Source organism: Danaus plexippus (assembly GCF_018135715.1).
Source record: "Danaus plexippus chromosome 22 unlocalized genomic scaffold, MEX_DaPlex mxdp_33, whole genome shotgun sequence".
Classification (NCBI taxonomy): domain Eukaryota; kingdom Metazoa; phylum Arthropoda; class Insecta; order Lepidoptera; family Nymphalidae; genus Danaus; species Danaus plexippus.
Window position 1 is genome coordinate 777,554 of NW_026869856.1, and position 18,573 is coordinate 796,126.

At 30.1% G+C, this 18,573-nt stretch overlaps 1 protein-coding gene across 7 annotated transcripts in view; it reads left to right on the forward strand.

Annotated features, from left to right (window-relative positions):
• LOC116773705 (protein madd-4) overlaps nucleotides 1–18,573 on the forward strand; it is a 197,792-nt gene that overhangs the window by 146,672 nt on the left and 32,547 nt on the right. For all 7 annotated transcript variants that reach the window (XM_061528818.1, XM_061528822.1, XM_061528821.1 and 4 more), the window contains 4 exons: nucleotides 1,635–1,778; nucleotides 6,192–6,374; nucleotides 7,827–7,943; nucleotides 17,312–17,456. In XM_061528818.1, the coding sequence (XP_061384802.1) occupies nucleotides 1,635–1,778; nucleotides 6,192–6,374; nucleotides 7,827–7,943; nucleotides 17,312–17,456 (589 nt within the window). The remainder of the gene's footprint in view (nucleotides 1–1,634; nucleotides 1,779–6,191; nucleotides 6,375–7,826; nucleotides 7,944–17,311; nucleotides 17,457–18,573) is intronic.

Here is an 18,573-nt window from a genome sequence, read left to right on the forward strand (position 1 = left end):
ATGGCGCCTAGCTATTTTCCTAGAAATCTGAGACAAACCAGGCTTTATATGAAACACTAGATTATGTCTCGGCTTCACGAAGATTAGGTGATTCTTATCTTGTTAGTGGCACCGATTCTCAAACGAATGTCCTACATTTCAGTATTTATTATTAAAATAAACAAATCCTACAGTATATTGAGAAACTGTCGCCGTTGACGTTTCCGAACCTGTAAGCCTGGAGTATTAGGTGTGGATAAATAAACATGTAGTGAATTTTATATTATACATACTATTTAGGTGACGTGAATATTGTACTATGCAGAACTATGAATTTATTTTTATCGTTGCAGCCTATTACGGTGCATAATAATGTTTATTTTTTTTCTCCAAAAACCTTTCACATAAATATTTTTAATATAATGAGATCTAAGACTTTCGTGAGTTTTATTCATTTAAATGAAACTAATATTTTTCGGATATGCTACGCGTGTTTTATTTTTGTTAAAACTACATACTGCCGACGTTTCGGTTACTTTTCAGCAACCGTGATCACGGGCAGACGATATGTGAATGCCTCTCAGTTGGTCCTGTTATTTAAAATCTATCGCCATCGATTTCTTAATTTTCTGGCGTTCCGCTCTAGCGCGTATTTTTAATATACACAGAAAATAACTACTGAAATTTTATATCTTTTAGAAAAGCATACTTTTCATGTTATAAAGAATTTCATATAATGCAAGTTGGTCTTCCTTGTTATACTTCTCGTCTAATAAAAGTTGCAATACTAAGATTAAAAATCTTCTGTCTTATAATATTAAGCTAATACTTCTCTTTTTTCGATGTAGCCTTATATCTTAATATAAGTATTATATAGTTCTTGCTCACTAACGTTTATATTTATTATTATAACACTTTTTAGAGACATATTCGAATATTATATTATTTTCAACTGTTGTTTTAACTGCAACCACAGCTTTTTAAAACTAGCTTACAAGAAATTCATAAAATTAAATTTTATTTTTATTTTCCTACGGCTCAAAGAAAACTTTCATAAAGTTGATGGGTACAGAATTTTTTAATTATAGCTCAGAACTTTTAAACGACGGCTAACCATTGAAATGAAATAAATAAATAAATTTATTTTTTTATTGAAAATTGTTTTGTTTTTAAATTTTCAATTACGGTTTATTCAACAATAAATGACTATAGGTTACTCGACAATCATATTGCCATGAAAATGCATATTTGGCATTTTAATCTGAAGTTCATTTTTTCTTTTAAGTCCTGTCTATAGAAGGGCGAACCTTTTGATTGAAGCGATTACCAGCTATTGAGTTTGAATATATCTATTAGTATATACATACCTAAAAAATACATATCATGTCTAATTAATATCAATATACTATCTATATTATGTTATTACAAACATATTTAAACAAAACCCTATTTTTTGTGTCTGATTGATGTATATTATTTTATATTGGACCCGAAGTTTTTGTTACTTTCAAGCAACCACGATCAAGGGAAAACGAGATGAAAGTGTTAATCTTTGTTGCTTATCTAAACAAAAATGTCAGTACATAGTTTTATTAAAATGTGTTCTCGCGAAAATCTTATATATCAATAATTAATTTGTCGATCTCTGTTGTCAGGATCGCGGAGGATGGTCTCAATGGAGCGAGTGGTCACTGTGCTCTAGGACCTGTGACGGCGGTATCTCTCGTCAGCTAAGAACCTGTTCATCACCAGCTGGCTGCAGAGGGGAACCAGTTAGATACAAGATATGCAACATGCAGGTGATTCATAAAGATAGACTTGATTGATTAACCTTTAATTTTCACTATGAATATTTATTTTACATTAACTTAGCACACTGTATGAAAAATGCAATGTCTCAAAAGCCGGGGAAGATGTTAGAGGATATACAAATAACTTATTTATAAAATAAAAGTATCACGAACTGTACAATCACTATTAAGACATAAAACATTAATAATCATGAATTTGATTATATTTAAAGCTTTAATAAACGCAGAAGCGTTAATTAAGTAAACAAACGAAACTATTTCCTTCACGTAGCTGTTTCTTTTGGTCTTAATGAAAACACATACACTCTGCACTAATTACCTGGCGGGTTGTTTAAACTGAAAAGTCTTAAAACGTAGCCGCAAACACTAAAATTGTTTACGAACTGAAACCCAGGTTATTAGGTAGGTTTCATTATACTTCAAGGAAACTTAAAGGCGATTTTGTGCTATAAAACTTTGATTTATTTTTCCGAGCTGAAAATTAGTAATTTGGCCGTAAAATTTGATGGAAACATGCCTTTAGCTATTATTATTGGTTTTGTGGTTTTTACGTAAATAGATATTGTTACTATAATTTAAATACGAATGGACATTAAATTATATTTATATTAATATTTTAACATTAAGAGTTTTGTAATTTTATTTGATTGGAAAAAATTAAATTTAGATAAAAAAAAACATTAATTTATATGTAATACTAAGTAATATTTCTCTCCGTAAACGTTGCTCTGAACGTTTTCTGTTTCCGGTCGTTGAAGTAAGACTGTCACCTGCGTATAACGGATGGAGTGTTCAAACTAACCAGGTTATTCAAAGACAGGCTTTGACAGATACTTTGGTATATTCAATTCGCCGTTCATCCTATATATTTTGAAACAGCGATTTACAATGTGACAAATTTTATCTCAATTTGTTCTATCGGATCAGGTAAACTTCGTATAAAATAAAGGAGAATGTTTTATAAATTATTCTAAAAAACAATATACACGTTGTTATAAAGAATATTATCTATTATAGTCACACAAGGAACCATTAACAAATTATTGGGTTTTATTTGGAAAGTGTAAAAAAAAAATGTATATAAAAGTAATAGTAATCGTAAGTAAGTAGGTAACTTAAACATTTTATCCACAAAGAACTTATTTCTTAAAATATATTAATAAAAATATCTTAATATTTTACTCTTATATAAGATGATTTCTACATTTTAAGTCACAGAAGTAATTATTATCATCCTCTCTTTTCAATAAATTATTATATACACATAAATATTTTTCTATTTCATTTTTTGCCTGTTTTAAAATAAATTTAACAGATCTAAAACTTCCAGAAATATATTCTACTGTAATTTTGTTTCAGCTAGATTTTTTCTTGCATATTTAGCGAATTTGCATGAAAAATTCCTTTTCTTAATTATAATTTTCAACTAGTTAATGCAAAACATTTTATCGTTCTCAATGCCTTTATATGACTGATAGAATATATATAAGTATAGGAGAAGAGATTTCAAATATTCTATGAAAAATATTATCCTAAAATCTTAATAATTTTACAGATTAGGCTTAGTTTTCCTCTCATTTTGCCAGAGGTGGATCTCAGTAATACCAGTTAATCTCACGTCGGATGCTGGAAAGTACCTTAAGCCTCCCCGATGATATATTTTGCTACAAGGCTTTAATATACTTTTTATTATATATCTAGAATTCAACTCCATAATTTATTTCTTATGTACCTTCACAGGCACATTAGGCTGTGACAATGACCGCCAACAAAATTATAATTTCACACAAATTATTTGTTAATCTTATACTAAGTATTTTTTTTAAGTTTTCATTGGTTTATGAGCAGCTTCTAATTCTAACGTTTCGCTTTTTCAGAACCAAATTTACGGAACGTAGAAATAAAGCTAGATATTTTATTTTTGTCAATAAAATGTTTATATAAAATGGTTTTCCTCAAAGATGCATTATCTTTAATATTATAAGATACTCAAATAAGCAATTTTTTTAATACAATTGAAATCCAACGAAAACTAACTCGATTAGTTCGGTATCAATAACGGTAAATAAATTTAAAGTAAGTAATAGGCGAGGTGCAAACTTGGCTTCCCACCAACAATGCCATGATTAATGGTTTAAACTTAACCGGGGGGAATTAAAACATAATGCAATTCCAATAACTTAGGCGTATAACCACAATATAACTATGGAAGTGAAGACAATAGTGCCATAGGATTTCAAAACAGATTATAAATTACTGCGTCTCTTTCTTGTTATTAAACTAGGTTTTGTGTATTTATATTATTGTTATCATATCGAAGTTTATGAATTCTTATAATATTTTCTAACTCTTACAAATAAATCAACCAAACAATTTTGAAATATACCGAACGTAGTGGTTAATCCTCTATTGATGTATGAATATTTTTCGAAAATATTTTAACGACACTAGACAAAAAAAAAATTAAACGCGATTTTTTTTTTGTGACTGATGAAGTTAAATAATTTTATGGGTTAAACTAACTAGATTCAGCACTAACGTGAGCTTACCTCCAATATTTACAACGATGCGACTCACCGAAAGCGCTCCAGCGCTTTATTTTCCACCGTGAAACTTTTCTAAGTATCCCCATTTTCTGAATCCAATTATGACGTAAAATTTCAAGCTTGCGCTCGAGAAATTACCCTTAAAACCCGGTTCACTAACCTTAAGCCTAACCAGATCAGTCTCTGCTCATAAAAGTCAGCACCGAAATTGTTTTAGGGTATTTCTTGTAGTAATTTAAGCAACATATATACTTATTTATCTTTTAAAATAATAGCAATTTGTGATATAAAGCTGTATAATCTGTAAATATAAAATGGGACTACTATGCAAGGTATTTTGAAATGTAATTTAAAATTAGTGTTAAAGCATTTCCATACTGCCATTCGGGTTTTTACTCTTCGCCGCATTTTTACGTTTAGTAGTTTTAAACGATTTAAATTAAAATTTCTAAAAGTAATCAAATAAATAAAATAAGCAAACCAATTTTGAATCTGTTATATACTATTTGAGGTCAATTATTCTTTAGCTTTAGTTGAATAAAAAATTTTAGATACCTATTTTATGATCGATCTTGCTCAGAAACATCTCATGCCTAAAAATTCTTTAAAAATTGTCACATTTTGAGACAATGGTAACCAAACTCTAGTGAGATAGTCTAGATGTTTTCGTTACCTAAAACTTATATTATATCCAGAAAACTAGACATTAATCGCCATTGTGACTTAATAATAGCCTTGGATAAGATATTAAGGCTAAATATTTGGTCACCGAACGCAAAAGTTTCTATAACTATCCACTACTATATCAGGTCACGATAGAACTAAAACGAGAAACTACATGCGGTTGGAGGACAAATAGCATTCTGAAGTGAATATTTTATTAAGTGTATAATTTGTTTTTATTTCAGTTAGTATAAGTTTTTGATATAGTAAACAATAAGAACTTCGAAAATTTTGCCAATATCATTTTAAAAGTGAAGTTGTATGATTTTATAAAATCACGAAGAAACTAACTTATTCAGCCCTACTCTAGAACCGGCTGTAATGCGACATGCAATAAATAAACAAAAATCTATTGCGCTATATAAAAAAAGTTAAACCATATTGAAGACATTAAACTCATCCATAAAATTCTGGCGACAGTCGATGGGATTTAATATATATATTCAAATAAAAATTATGACACTTTTTATTATTCTAGGCTTTCACTTATTAGTTGAGAGCACTTCTCTTAGGTCATTTATATATAAGTTACGTTTTTGATATTATTTTATTCTGTCTGTGTGAAAAAATGTGAAACAAAAAATTTAACTGAAATAAATATTATAAACAAAAATCTTTGAATGAATTAGTTTTATTAGTTATTATTCAAAAATTTACAGTGCGGTATCTCAACTTATATCTGTTCTTTAATTTTTTCATATTATACAAATCGATTTATAGACCCAAATACTTGGCACTTCGTGGGAATCCGAAATGCGTTTGGAAATATATTTCCCATTTTATATCGATGTAACTATTTATATGATGTAGCTAAATATTTCTGCTGTACACCGCAAAATACACGTATTATTTTACGACTTTATTGTGTATTTCAGGAGAAAATTTTGAAATTTAATTTTCACGTACGTAAAAGCTCTATATTCATTTTCAGTATTTTTAACTTCATTTACTTTTATATTACGAAAGCCGGTTAACGCATCGTTCTTTTCATTTTATGCGACGCGTTATTTTTTAATAACAGCTACTATGTTAAATGTTTATGTCGTTCTAAATTTATTGACGATACAAAAACTTTATCAGACAAAATAGTATATATTTTATTAGCAATTTGTTAATGCAATACTTTTTACAGCCATGTCGCGGTAATGTTTCACTTCTAGAAGAGGATATATGGAGGGAACAAGAGTGCAGTTCTCATGATAACACTCCCTATGGAGGAGAATTGTTTCATTGGAGATCTCATAGAGACGACGATGAACCGTGCGCTCTAACGTGTCGTGGTACGCCACAGCATTCTGGACAAAGCCCTGAACCGGTAAGTTTAAAATTGTATGTAACAATTCTCGAAATTTCTATACATTCCATAGATATAACCTGATCGGACAGTACCTAACGAACTGTTTTTCTCACATTTAACAGGAAATACAAAATTTCTACACTCCTCTATAATAGATATCGAATTTAAAGGTATCAAAAATTCCGTATCAATGTTTATAATACAAGGTATAATAAAATTTCCTAGATAATTTCAAGGTAGAATAAATGTCTAGTGATGTTCGTGAAAAGCTGTTTCATACTAGGGTTCTTCAATTAAAATAAAACCACTAAACATAAACATATCTCAATCAAAATCAATTTAAAAAACAACGGCTTATAATACATGACTATTCGAAAAACCAGTAGCTGACTGCCATCTATTTTGGTTGCAGTGATTACGTTTTGAGTACAACGCACATATTTCATAGCACCATGCTGGAACAGTTCACCATAACGCTAACTTGTTATGCTCCTACGTACAAAAGACTCAAATGTACACACATTTATTCAATCTATAATTATTTATTAAAGTAATAAAAAATGTATTTTTTATTATATTATAATACAGCCATGCATGAACAAAGTTCATTAATTTTTGTCAGGCTTGACAATATCTGTACCTGAATTATCGGTTTCTCTCATTATAAAAGTTATGTTTTAATATTTAATGATACAAAAAAATACATATCCGCTGCCAGATTAACCTTATTTTTATGTTCAGTTTCCTTTAGAAAAAGGGAATACTTCTTTATTTTCTTTTCCATTGTAAATAAATAAAAATAATGACTTCATTTCTCCGAACAATGTCTTTGATAACTTTACGTAATCCATGTTCATAAAAACGAATACAAGTGTTTGAGTTTCGTGAAAAAGACCAGTTAATGAACGCGATTTTGTTAAATAATGCTTATTTAACGTAAGATTCATGAAGATTACATATTCCGTCACTGAAGAAGTCTCCAGGTTGACTATTTTCAATTCTCAAATGCAATAAAACTATTTCGTAAGCATTTCCCTTGCAAAATTTTTAGAATTCCGCGGACGTGACGCTGCGAACACTTTCAGTACGACGCGTGACCAGAAGTAAAACTGTTTTGCAGAATCGCGACTTAAATATTTTAGAACAGTTTTGAAGCAGCATTCTTTGCTTCTTTTGTTCGATTTTATTATTTCTCAATATTTTATCTCATATTTGAGCGAATGAATAAATATACTGGTATTATTTTAAAGCAACGTGAACTTTAAGTAGATTAAGCTGGCTTGGAGTCTAGAGGAATTGAAATAAAAAAAATCATTTAAAATTTAGTTTAAAGATTACTGGTGTTATAAATATCTTTTTAAGATCATATAAAAGGTATTTTTGCCAATAAACCTTAAAAATTTCTTGGTATGTGCAAACATGAAGGTAGTTTGAAGTGGTGATAATTACTGTAGTATCAATTTGTTCCAGACCATGGCTCTGGATGAGGAGGAACGAGTGGTGGTGGCAGTTCTAGCAGCCCGAGTATCTGACGGTACCCGATGTAGACCTGGGAGCTTAGATATGTGCATTGACGGCCGATGTCAGGTCAGTAGCAATGGAATTATTTCTTAACTACAGTTATGTCTGAAGCAATGTCAGCTAGTTTTAAGGACTAAAGATCGTAATTAGACCAGACATCGATGGTCTCAAACTTTTTTTTCATTCCTCAGTTTGACGGAAGTGCAGCCTTAATTAACATATAACTTGGTTTTATTTAAGTTTTTTTTGTCGATTATTTGACCTTAAATATATATAAATAAAGAGTCTATATGATATGAGAAGCAGTATTCACAACTAAGATCGTGTTCAGAAACTATGAATAAGTCCCATAACGTTCCCACAATTTATCAAAAATTTTTCACGTCTTCGTTAAGCTATTTTCATTAAGATATTTTCGAATTCATCCGGTAATTCTCTTGCTGGAGACGATTTCTGCGAAAAAAACTAAATGTAATAAATTGTCTTCTCAATTACTGATAAAAGAACAAAACTAAGGCAATCGCCTGTGCTGGTATTCTGAATAAACTCTCAAAGTCTACATACATTAATGAAGAAAAACACTCCAAAGAAATAGCAAAGACTTTAGCTGGAATAAACCGAACAATTTCCTTTTATTTACACCCATATTAACAGGAAGGTCTCGAGTGTTTTCCTATTTTCCTTAAAAATTCTGTACGAGCACGCCCTCGCGGTAAAATCACCCTTATTTACGACTCCTGTTTACCAAGATATGAACAAATATACATGGCTGTTTAGCGCCTCCACATAACTTGCGCGGTTATGTACGTGAATGCTTTATACAAACTTTCGGTTTACTTTTTGTGACTTAATAAAGTGCGAACGATGTTTTTTGGTAATAACGTATCGATTTGACAACAATAGAGTTGGCGTAAACATTCGACTCACTTTTTTGAAGTTAATAAGGTGTGAACATTTTTATTGTTGTATCGAATTTTTAAGGGCTTAGGTTACAAGGAAAAATACAAAATAAGTATTTATATAATCTAGCTTGAGTATTAAGAAATGTATTATTATGATCATCTTAATGGTATTAAGACGATAAATTTTGAATCAATTTATATTTTCCTAATTACTTACAAATCGTTCTCACACATATAATATTAGTTCCCTTTATGAGATATTAAGGCGACGCTCACTCCTCAATATCATGTTATTATATTCTTTATTGACGTCAATATTCCGCCGAATATCTCGTAATACACGAAATTTGTGTAAATATAGAAATTCAATTGATGTTAGCACTAATATTAAGAATGGAGAAGTGAAATCTTTTTAACTTTCGGCGTGGAGATGGGACTTTTATAACAGAGATATTGCGGCTGACTTAACAAGGTCTTGATTTTATTAGCAAGAATATAATTAAAGTAAAACAAATTTTAGAAATGCAATCACGGATGTTAAGATTAAGGAAAAGCCGCAAAGGCTATTCCAGTACTCAAGAATCGAATGGAATTGTTTGGAAGCAATCCAAAAACGTCTCCGCAAGTGGGCGAGGCAATCGCAAAAATGAATCCAAACCGTTGTGGTTATATTGAATTTTGATATTTGTGTTAAAAAGAAAATATACAAAGTTAAAAATATATATATTTCTATTTAATATAAATTGACAAGTTAGTTTGCTTATCACATACGCCGTGCTAAGGGCAAACATAATTATGCTTCGAATGTCACTTGTGCAAACATCATACCTCTCTGAGTTCAAGGCTTTGATTCCATAATGATTGATAATATTTAAATAAATATGTAGCATTTTCAGATTTTTTTTTATTTTTTTGGTTTTAAATAATTCTTCATATATTTATTGCTATTTGGTATATATTATACATATCTATTAAATCAAAAGTTACTTTGTATAGGATGTATTTCAAAAAAGATATCGGCTTTTATTATTGTTGTAAATATGTAAATTTTACGAAAGAAAAAAATATGAATTCAATAATGATTATAATAAAAATGTATTACTTAATTATTTAATGAAGCTTGTGTAAGGGTTTGCTTTTTGATACCGAAACAATCAACAAACAACTGAAACCGAAGCACCGAAGCACCGAAAATCTAAAAAGAAACAACTTCTGGGACTCGAAATTCGGCTTAGAATTAGACATTAACCGTAACATATCAAGATAAAATTTTTAATTTGAAATTAAATCAAACCTTCAAAGTAATATCATGATAATAAAAATAATATATGAAGCGAAAAGTCCTTATCCTTTTTTAAGATAATTTACCGATTGACATAAAATTTAACAAGTCTAAGTTCATATGGGCACGAAATGCATTAATATATTTCTATTTAGCAGCGTGACTTTGACAATTGACACACACATGAATTATGTCAAATATGTCAAACAAGAGTGTGGCAAGAGTGCCACATAATGACATTTCTATTTTAATATTGAACTTGAAATAATCAACTAATTGAGTGGTATCCGGTCTATGTAAATACTTCTCTTGAAGTGACATTTTTTTGCAATAAATAGTCACTCGTTGCTCACATAACAACATTAAACGCTTTTTAATTAAAATTTATTTTATGATAACATGCTTTTAATGTAAATTGTCTTAGTTATCTTTCTATTAATATTTGATATAAGACTGACGTGATCGTGGTTGAATAGACACAGTAATGAGGTGCTCTTAAATTGGGCCCATTTATTTAAAATACATCACAGAATTCACATAATCTTGTACCAAATCTAAAATATGGTAAAAATATACGTATATTAATATTATAATACAAAAATCTTTATTTACAAATAAGAATTTTAAAAAAAAGTTGAAATATATATAAAGCACACAGAGTACATCTTAAACTTCATTTTGTTTATTTAGTTTTTAAACTATTCGTCAGCCGTTCATACTTACATACCGTTCCGTTCATAGCCGTTCATACATACTCTTATAAGACTCTTTAGAAAAAATCTTTGAATGTTACACGAAAAAAAAAGGCGCAATCAATTTCGGGAGTAAAAATAGTGTGACGCGTAAACATTTTAAATATTGTGAACGGCGGAAGAAATTCAGACAGTCAGTTACGTGAAGGAAACACAGACAACGGTCGCATTAGAATATGTTCAGCAATCACATCAGACACTTCTTTATTGACGAGGGTCGGATACCTATTGTTACTTATCTGTTTTTGTATTGCCATCTTAAATTTTACTTCGAAGTGCTTGTTTATTTTTGATTAATAAGTTGTTTGAGAACTTCAACAATGGAATCGCGTTTCATTCAGTAACAGGTTTCTATTCGTATATATATATAATTTATATAATATTATTTAATGAGACACAAACACTTAAACCAACAAATACATTTTTCAATGGCAATAGATCTGTTTACAAAAATAACTACTCGTCTATATAGAAGCATTTACTATCACGACTATAATTGTTTACGATACAAATACAAATACACGAACAATATTACTAGATAATAGTTGTATTCTATGGAAAATATAATTTATATTTTATCGCCTGAAATACCAAATAGCTATCTGATGTTAATTTATTTTCATTTGATTGTATCGTAATAATAGAACTGAAATTTCTTTAAAGCCTTATGCGTCACTAATAATGCGGTTTTTTTAAACGATTTTCGTCATTTATTAAACGCAAAAAGACGAGTTTTATAAGTTTGTCGTCGATATCTGTGTGTGTGTGAATCTGTCTGTAACATCGTAGCTCACAAACGGATTGACTGATTACTATGCGCATTTTTTAAATCTGAATATCACTTTCTTTTCGGTGGTTCTTTGCTATTTTTGGTCAATATCGGTCCATTAGTGTAAGAGTATTAGGTCTATTTCAAAATGTCTGTATATATTTTTCCATGATTACTCGTTGAGGGCGTTCTCGAATTTAGTGTAATTTAGTAATTTTTATTTTATAATTATGTAAATAATAATATTTTTGGATATTTTTCTCCATAATCAAGATCAATGGAAGCAAATTTAAATAAATTTAATGAGAACATTATTATATTTCTATATATAAGGACTCAATAAAGTTATTGCTTATAAAATATACAAGTTTATTTTATATATTATCAGGTGGTATAAAACGTGCGTCGTCATCAAAGATTTTAATTGAATTGAGTATTGAAGCACCTGATTCTTCAGAGAGAATTTTCGAAAGAAATATCTTGTAAATACACACGGTCAGAGCCATTGAAGAGCACAAATTGAAACTGCGTTCTAAGGTAACACTGTTTGACCATGATTGAATTTTATATTAAAGAATAGTTCTCTTTAAATGTGTATTCCTGAAAATATTTACATATGATACTGAATTGAAGCAACAAAATAAAATCTCTTACCCAATTTCGTTATCATTGACATATTCTAGAACGTTATTATATATATAATATTTGTAAATATAGGAACACTATACAGTTATAATGAAATTATTATTGAGCGTTACGACTAGGTGCGAAAAGTGTGATGGTTTTGAAAGTTTCTCACAAGTGTTAAAAATTCGTCATGTGTTTTATAATTAGCTTTCCAACGAATGAAATGGACTCGTTAGTCAGATATAAATGTTATGTATCTGTGTCTCTATTTTATTAAAGTAAGCGTCCGTGTGTAGTCGAGACTCGAAAGCGTTGTTCATAAAATCATGGCTCTGATTTGTATTGAAAACGGCTGAGTGGTGCTTTGTTTATACACAAACGAGAAATCTGCGATTGGCATCAATTAATTATCTAAGTATTGTTAAGTTGTTATCAATAAGCAGCCATTTTTCATCCATTCTAAGTAACGTATAAAAGGTTAGAGCTGTCGTGTTATGAGTGATTGGTAATGTTACGTGGGAACAAGATCAAACGAACGGAATTAAGTTACTATAACAAATATAATGCTTCTTTAAGTTTATGACGAAGTATACATTATATGTAATCAACTCATCTATTAAGATAACTATACAAAATTACCTCACAAAGCCGCGTCCTTTGGGCGTATTGTGGCCACACACGGTTCCCGACAAACTATATCATGGAAAAAGGACTTTAAACACCAGCATATATATTCTGTTTCCACCCACATATTCTTAACAATTTCTAAAAAACATTAAATGTATGACTATACGTTGTTTATGTACAATGATCTAATTAACGTCAATAGTTACTCAGTGGAATGGAAACATAACATATTCATAAGACGTTTTAAGGTGCCTTCGTTTAATGAATAATTCAGTGTTAAGCGTTTTGTGGGATAATGGCATAACTGTGTTCGGTTTGAACCGAGAAATGCTAGAAGGTGTACTACGTTTGGTTCCAATTGTATTTCGGGAATTTAAATCCCGTGCTACAAATCTTCCATACCTTGCCGCTTTTGAAATAGATATATTTTATTTCTCGTCTTAAAAACGAGTTATTTTTTGTTTGGAATATTTTTATTTTTATACAATAAATACGTGTAAATTTTAATAGCTCTCACATTTTTACGATTTTTATTTGTTAATAATATTATATGAAAAATTTAATTGTTGCCTGCTAGAGTTTAAGTCGTGAAAGTAATTTGCATAGTGCTACCGAGTGCCAAATTTGATTATAAATAACAAGTTACTTTAGCAAAACATGGCGGGTCTGTCGAAATACAGCGAGTCACTGCTCGGAGAATTCGTCTGCACTGTTTGTGTTACTTAGGCAAATATTATTTAACATTACTACGGTAGTTTTTAATAAAATACGAAATGATTTTGTAAATATAAAACTATTTTAGATTGAACGATATTTTATAGATGATTTTTATTTGATTGACTTTTTTGGCTGTAAATAGTCTTACATTATGTCTTAAAACTTTAAACCAGAGTGGCTCCAAAATACATATTGTAATCCAATGAGTTACGACAATATTTTTACCTTATAAAATCTTTCTTAATACGATGTATTCTCAAGACGAATAATGAATCTTTTTATTAAATAAATTTCTATATAAAATTTTGCATTTGCTTCGACAGATACGTTTTGCGATTGATCAAAAGTTATATTATTTTAAACAGATACACTGAATTATGATGCATATTGAATTGTCTTTATTTAAAAATATCGATAAATAAACATATCATATTTATTATTATAAATTAAAAATTAAAATAATTATTCCTGTATCGATTATTATTGCTTATTGATTTAAATATAATTTTACTTATATATCTGAGCTTTATATTGTTGAAAACAAAACAAAATAAACTTTCAATTCATCGAGTTATCTTTAAGTTAAGTACAAATAATGTTCGAGACTTACAAAAGACGCAAAAAACTTTTTTGATCACATTGTAGTTGCCATTGATGTGTCTCAAGACCAGGTTTAGATTTAGTAAGACGAGATAAAGCAAAACAATGCCAACTACAGCCCTCGAGATAAATATATTTAAGACGTTTCTCATGACTTCGGTTATTTGATCCCATAAAAGAACAACAACACGCTGTTATAAAATTTATTACATTCGGTTTTTCTTGTGTGATATTATACGATATATTTATGTCTGATATCATTAATAAGTTATTAATTTAATAGTAAATAGAAATTTTTGAATTGCTGGCTTCTGCCCGAGACTCCGCCCGCCTGGACGTCAGTGTTGTTTTCTGTTATTACCACTGAAGTCGAACGGCACTTCATGGTTCCACCTGTGTTATTTAGGGATCGGGGTCGTAATCGGGATTGGGATTAGAATCAAGATTGGGATCGGGTTCGGGATAAAAGTAAAAAATCACTATGGCCACGTAATCCGAAGTGCATTTCTAGTTCCATCCTTATAGTTTCGGGATCGAGATCGTGATTAGAATTGGGATCGGGATAGGGATCGGGATCGGAATCGGGCTTGGGATTGAAAATCGGGATCTTGATCGGGATAATAGTTATAAAAAACGCTACTGCCACTGAATCCGAACTGCACTTAGTGTAGTTTTTGGATCGGGATAAAGATAGTTTATGTCCTTCTCCAAGGTTGCGTCTATCTCTACACTAAAATTCATCAAAATTCATTCAATGGTTTAGGTGTGAAAAGGTAGAAGACGTACAGACAGATTAACCATCTCATTTATAATATTAAGTAGGCATTATTTATCTATATGAGGAGAAAGCAACTAGAAAGCGGTATCCCTTAGGTCGCAGTATCGACTCCTGTTCGTGTAGATGACTTATTTAATTCTAAAGTTTCTGCTTGAAATTCTACCCAATTATTAACCTTACATTCCTTTAATATTTAAAATATATTATATATAACTTAACATTGTTTAAATAATGAAACACCTGTATTATATTATGCAACACATACGAATAATAATAAACAAAGTTATCATGACATTTGTAACAAATGCCGGTATACATTTATATTTTTTTTTCGAAAAGGTGTGCCTTACAGCAAACGAAATATTACAAGGCATTCCAGGCCGCATAGTTTTAATTTTAGAAACGGGAGCAAACAGTACCTAGACAAAAGCGACCCGCAACGAGTGCTTTCACGGGGCTTAAGTTACAAACTATCGGTGCTTGGAACAAATGAACCGGAAAATTCAATCATTTTTTTATTTTATATAATTTAATTATGTTACTATATTCATTGCAGATAAAGTTAAACCACTATAATTTTTATATTTTAAACGTGCAAAAAAAAGTTTTATCTCAATATAATACAAACTGGGTCACATGTCACAAATAGCGTCACGCTAAAATTAAACAGGTTTGAAAACGTTTAATATCTATATATTTTTTTCCAAATAAATAAGTTGAAACATATTGATTAGTATTAAGGAAAGCCGCTAACGCTTTTATCTTGGACCACAGTAAAGCCTTATTATTTCGCAGCCCCATTCCCTGATGATGTCAGGTCTTATCCGGCATTGTGTCACGGGGTTTCAATCCACATTTTTTGTTCAACCATAAAGGTTTGTTTGCTTGAAGAGGCTTTTAGTAATTGTTCGTTCGTAGCTAGTGATCTGAGGTTATGTTTTTTTAGGTTTGGTTTCCTTATAATTCGATGACAGGGTATGGATTATTTCTATGTCTATAAGAATAGCTTTAAATGATAATGTGTTATGATAAAGTAAGTAAAATTATGTTTTTTATGAAATATGCTACTATTGTACTGAAAAAGAAATCGATGATGCAAAGTTTGCCTTCTACGAGCGTTACATTATATACCATAAATACGTATACCGTTAACCAAAATGAAGGTAAAAAAAAATTAAGAGAAGTTATGAAAGTTACGTCAAATAAGTTTAAAAGCGCGTCAGACACTTTCAGAAGCATGAGACCTTCAATTCGAGCGTCTTGAATTAGTATTCGTTGGCAACGAATGAGATTATGCAAACGACTGTAGCAAGTTTCCACTTAAATAATATATGAAATTATGCAAAACCGGTCCAGTTCGCAGTGGCGAGTGAAAAGTTATATGACTTCTTGGACGCAGTCTTCGAAACTTCCATGAATACGTGACATTTCACTAATTGGGCATAAAACATTGAAGTACATTTGCCAATATTGGATCAAAAGTTTGGGCGAGTCACGTCGCTATCACCACGATTTTTAAAACGACTTTTCGTAAAGTTATCTTTATAGACCAATCTGTATAAAAATGTATACATTATAATAATACAAACATTTTGTTATATTTATTCTTTCAAAATATTATAAGCCGTGTGATACGGAACGAACATGCGATTAACCCAGATAACACGAAATATCTAAATTATTTACAACAGGAATATATGAAAACAACAATTTTTATGCGAAGTTTCTTCCTACAACAATAAAGCCATAAAACCACTTACAATATAACACTAGAAAGATAATATATCAGTTTTATACATAACTGTGCACTATCAAAGTTTCAGCGTTATTAAAACAGACATTTTGATTATCCACACATGAAAGGCATATTACAATTTCGCCTGTGGTAATTAAATCAACTTATATGTGAATATGAATTGCAGTAATAAAATTGCGAGCAATAAATCATCCGTCCCGCTCCGACTTATATCACTTTATGGGATCAGAGCGAGATGGTCGTCCCTGCTTTAATATGATAATCCGAAAATTCGGCACATTTGTGTGGATACCGGCACTCGACTCGATTTCATAGCGTTGAATAAACGATGAGGTGTGTCATTGTTACATATCTGAGTAATTTATAACTTGGAAGTTTGGGAGAAACTGATTTTGAAGGTTCTGAATCATTGTATCATCTGCTACACAGATGAATAGCTTCCGATCTTAATAAATTCATACAGCCCCCTCAGCTATAACAACCTGTCTGTGTAAATTGATTCAATATTTTATATAAATTTTTATTAGATCAGTTAAATTGTAATTCTATTTCCTAAACCGTATAATATAATTGAATTTATAATATTATAATAAATGAAAAATCTATGAACGACTTTGTTATTAGCGTGTTGGCTGTGACTTGCGAGTCGGTTCTACTCGTCGAGTCGATGAATGCGGTGTTTGTGGTGGGGACGGGTCATCATGTTCGAGACCAAGATACCACTGGCTTTCAACTCCAGGATCCTTGTGCTCCGCTACATGTGGTGGTGGTAAGATTATTTACATCAATATATAATTTATAAGTAAAAAGTTAAATCCAAACTGACTTACTTTCATCACAAATAAGTTTTCAGAATTAGTCATTATTAAATAAAATTAAATAATTTTAATTTCAGAGTAATATCTATCTAACCATAACTATATAAGGAATTATAAAATCTATTTCAAATACCATAAAACATATTATTGCATGATTGTTCATAACAAACACTAGTTAATATTAATTTGTTTCTAGTGTTATAAGCCTTAGTTCAAATTATGATAACCATACATATATATTATACCGTTTTAAATAATAAAGTTGCAATATAAAAATATAAGATTGAGTAAAGTGGTTTAAAAGGTAGTGTACCTGTTGTAAAAGTTAACATTTACGTCTATCAAAGGCTGACAGTGAAAGCATCTCCTCGTCTATCGTTTACATTAAAATATGGGTAAAAGGAAAAAAATATAACGTTACACTACGATAGCAACGCTCGAAAATAAATGTCTTAAAGTGCGTACTCTGGAGCAATTTACATTTTTTTTTTGTTTAACGGATCAAGCGTTGAAGTTGAGTGAAAAAGGTGATTAAAGTACAAATATCTGTTGCGAAAATACAGAAAGTTTAATATCTTCCCATTATAAAGAGGAATAAAAAATATTATAAAAAAAATTGTTCCTGTTTTGTAAATATATTCCCTTTACCATTCATTTCCACCTCTAGAGACGCTGTAATGAATTTTACGATTATATCTTTTGTTGTACATTTTATGTTCGCAAATATGAATGCATATTTTAATATGCTATATAATTATTATATAAGAATTTAAACTCAATAAAGATTTTAATACTATAAAAGGGTCCACAGAATGTTTTATAGCGTAATCAAAGGAAGTAACGATAGCTTTTTCTCATATAATGTTGTATAGAAATACGTCTCGTCCTACTTACGAATGATTCTAGACGGGCTCGCAGTTAACTTTGTACTTTATAGTACCGATATAAAAAATTCCCTCAATTGGTATCATTGGCGTGCGCCAATTAAAAGTAAAATATTGTTTTAATTAACAAATTTCTCGCTGTACTCGCATTAATTAGGCTTTTTATTGCCAACTTGATTCGTCG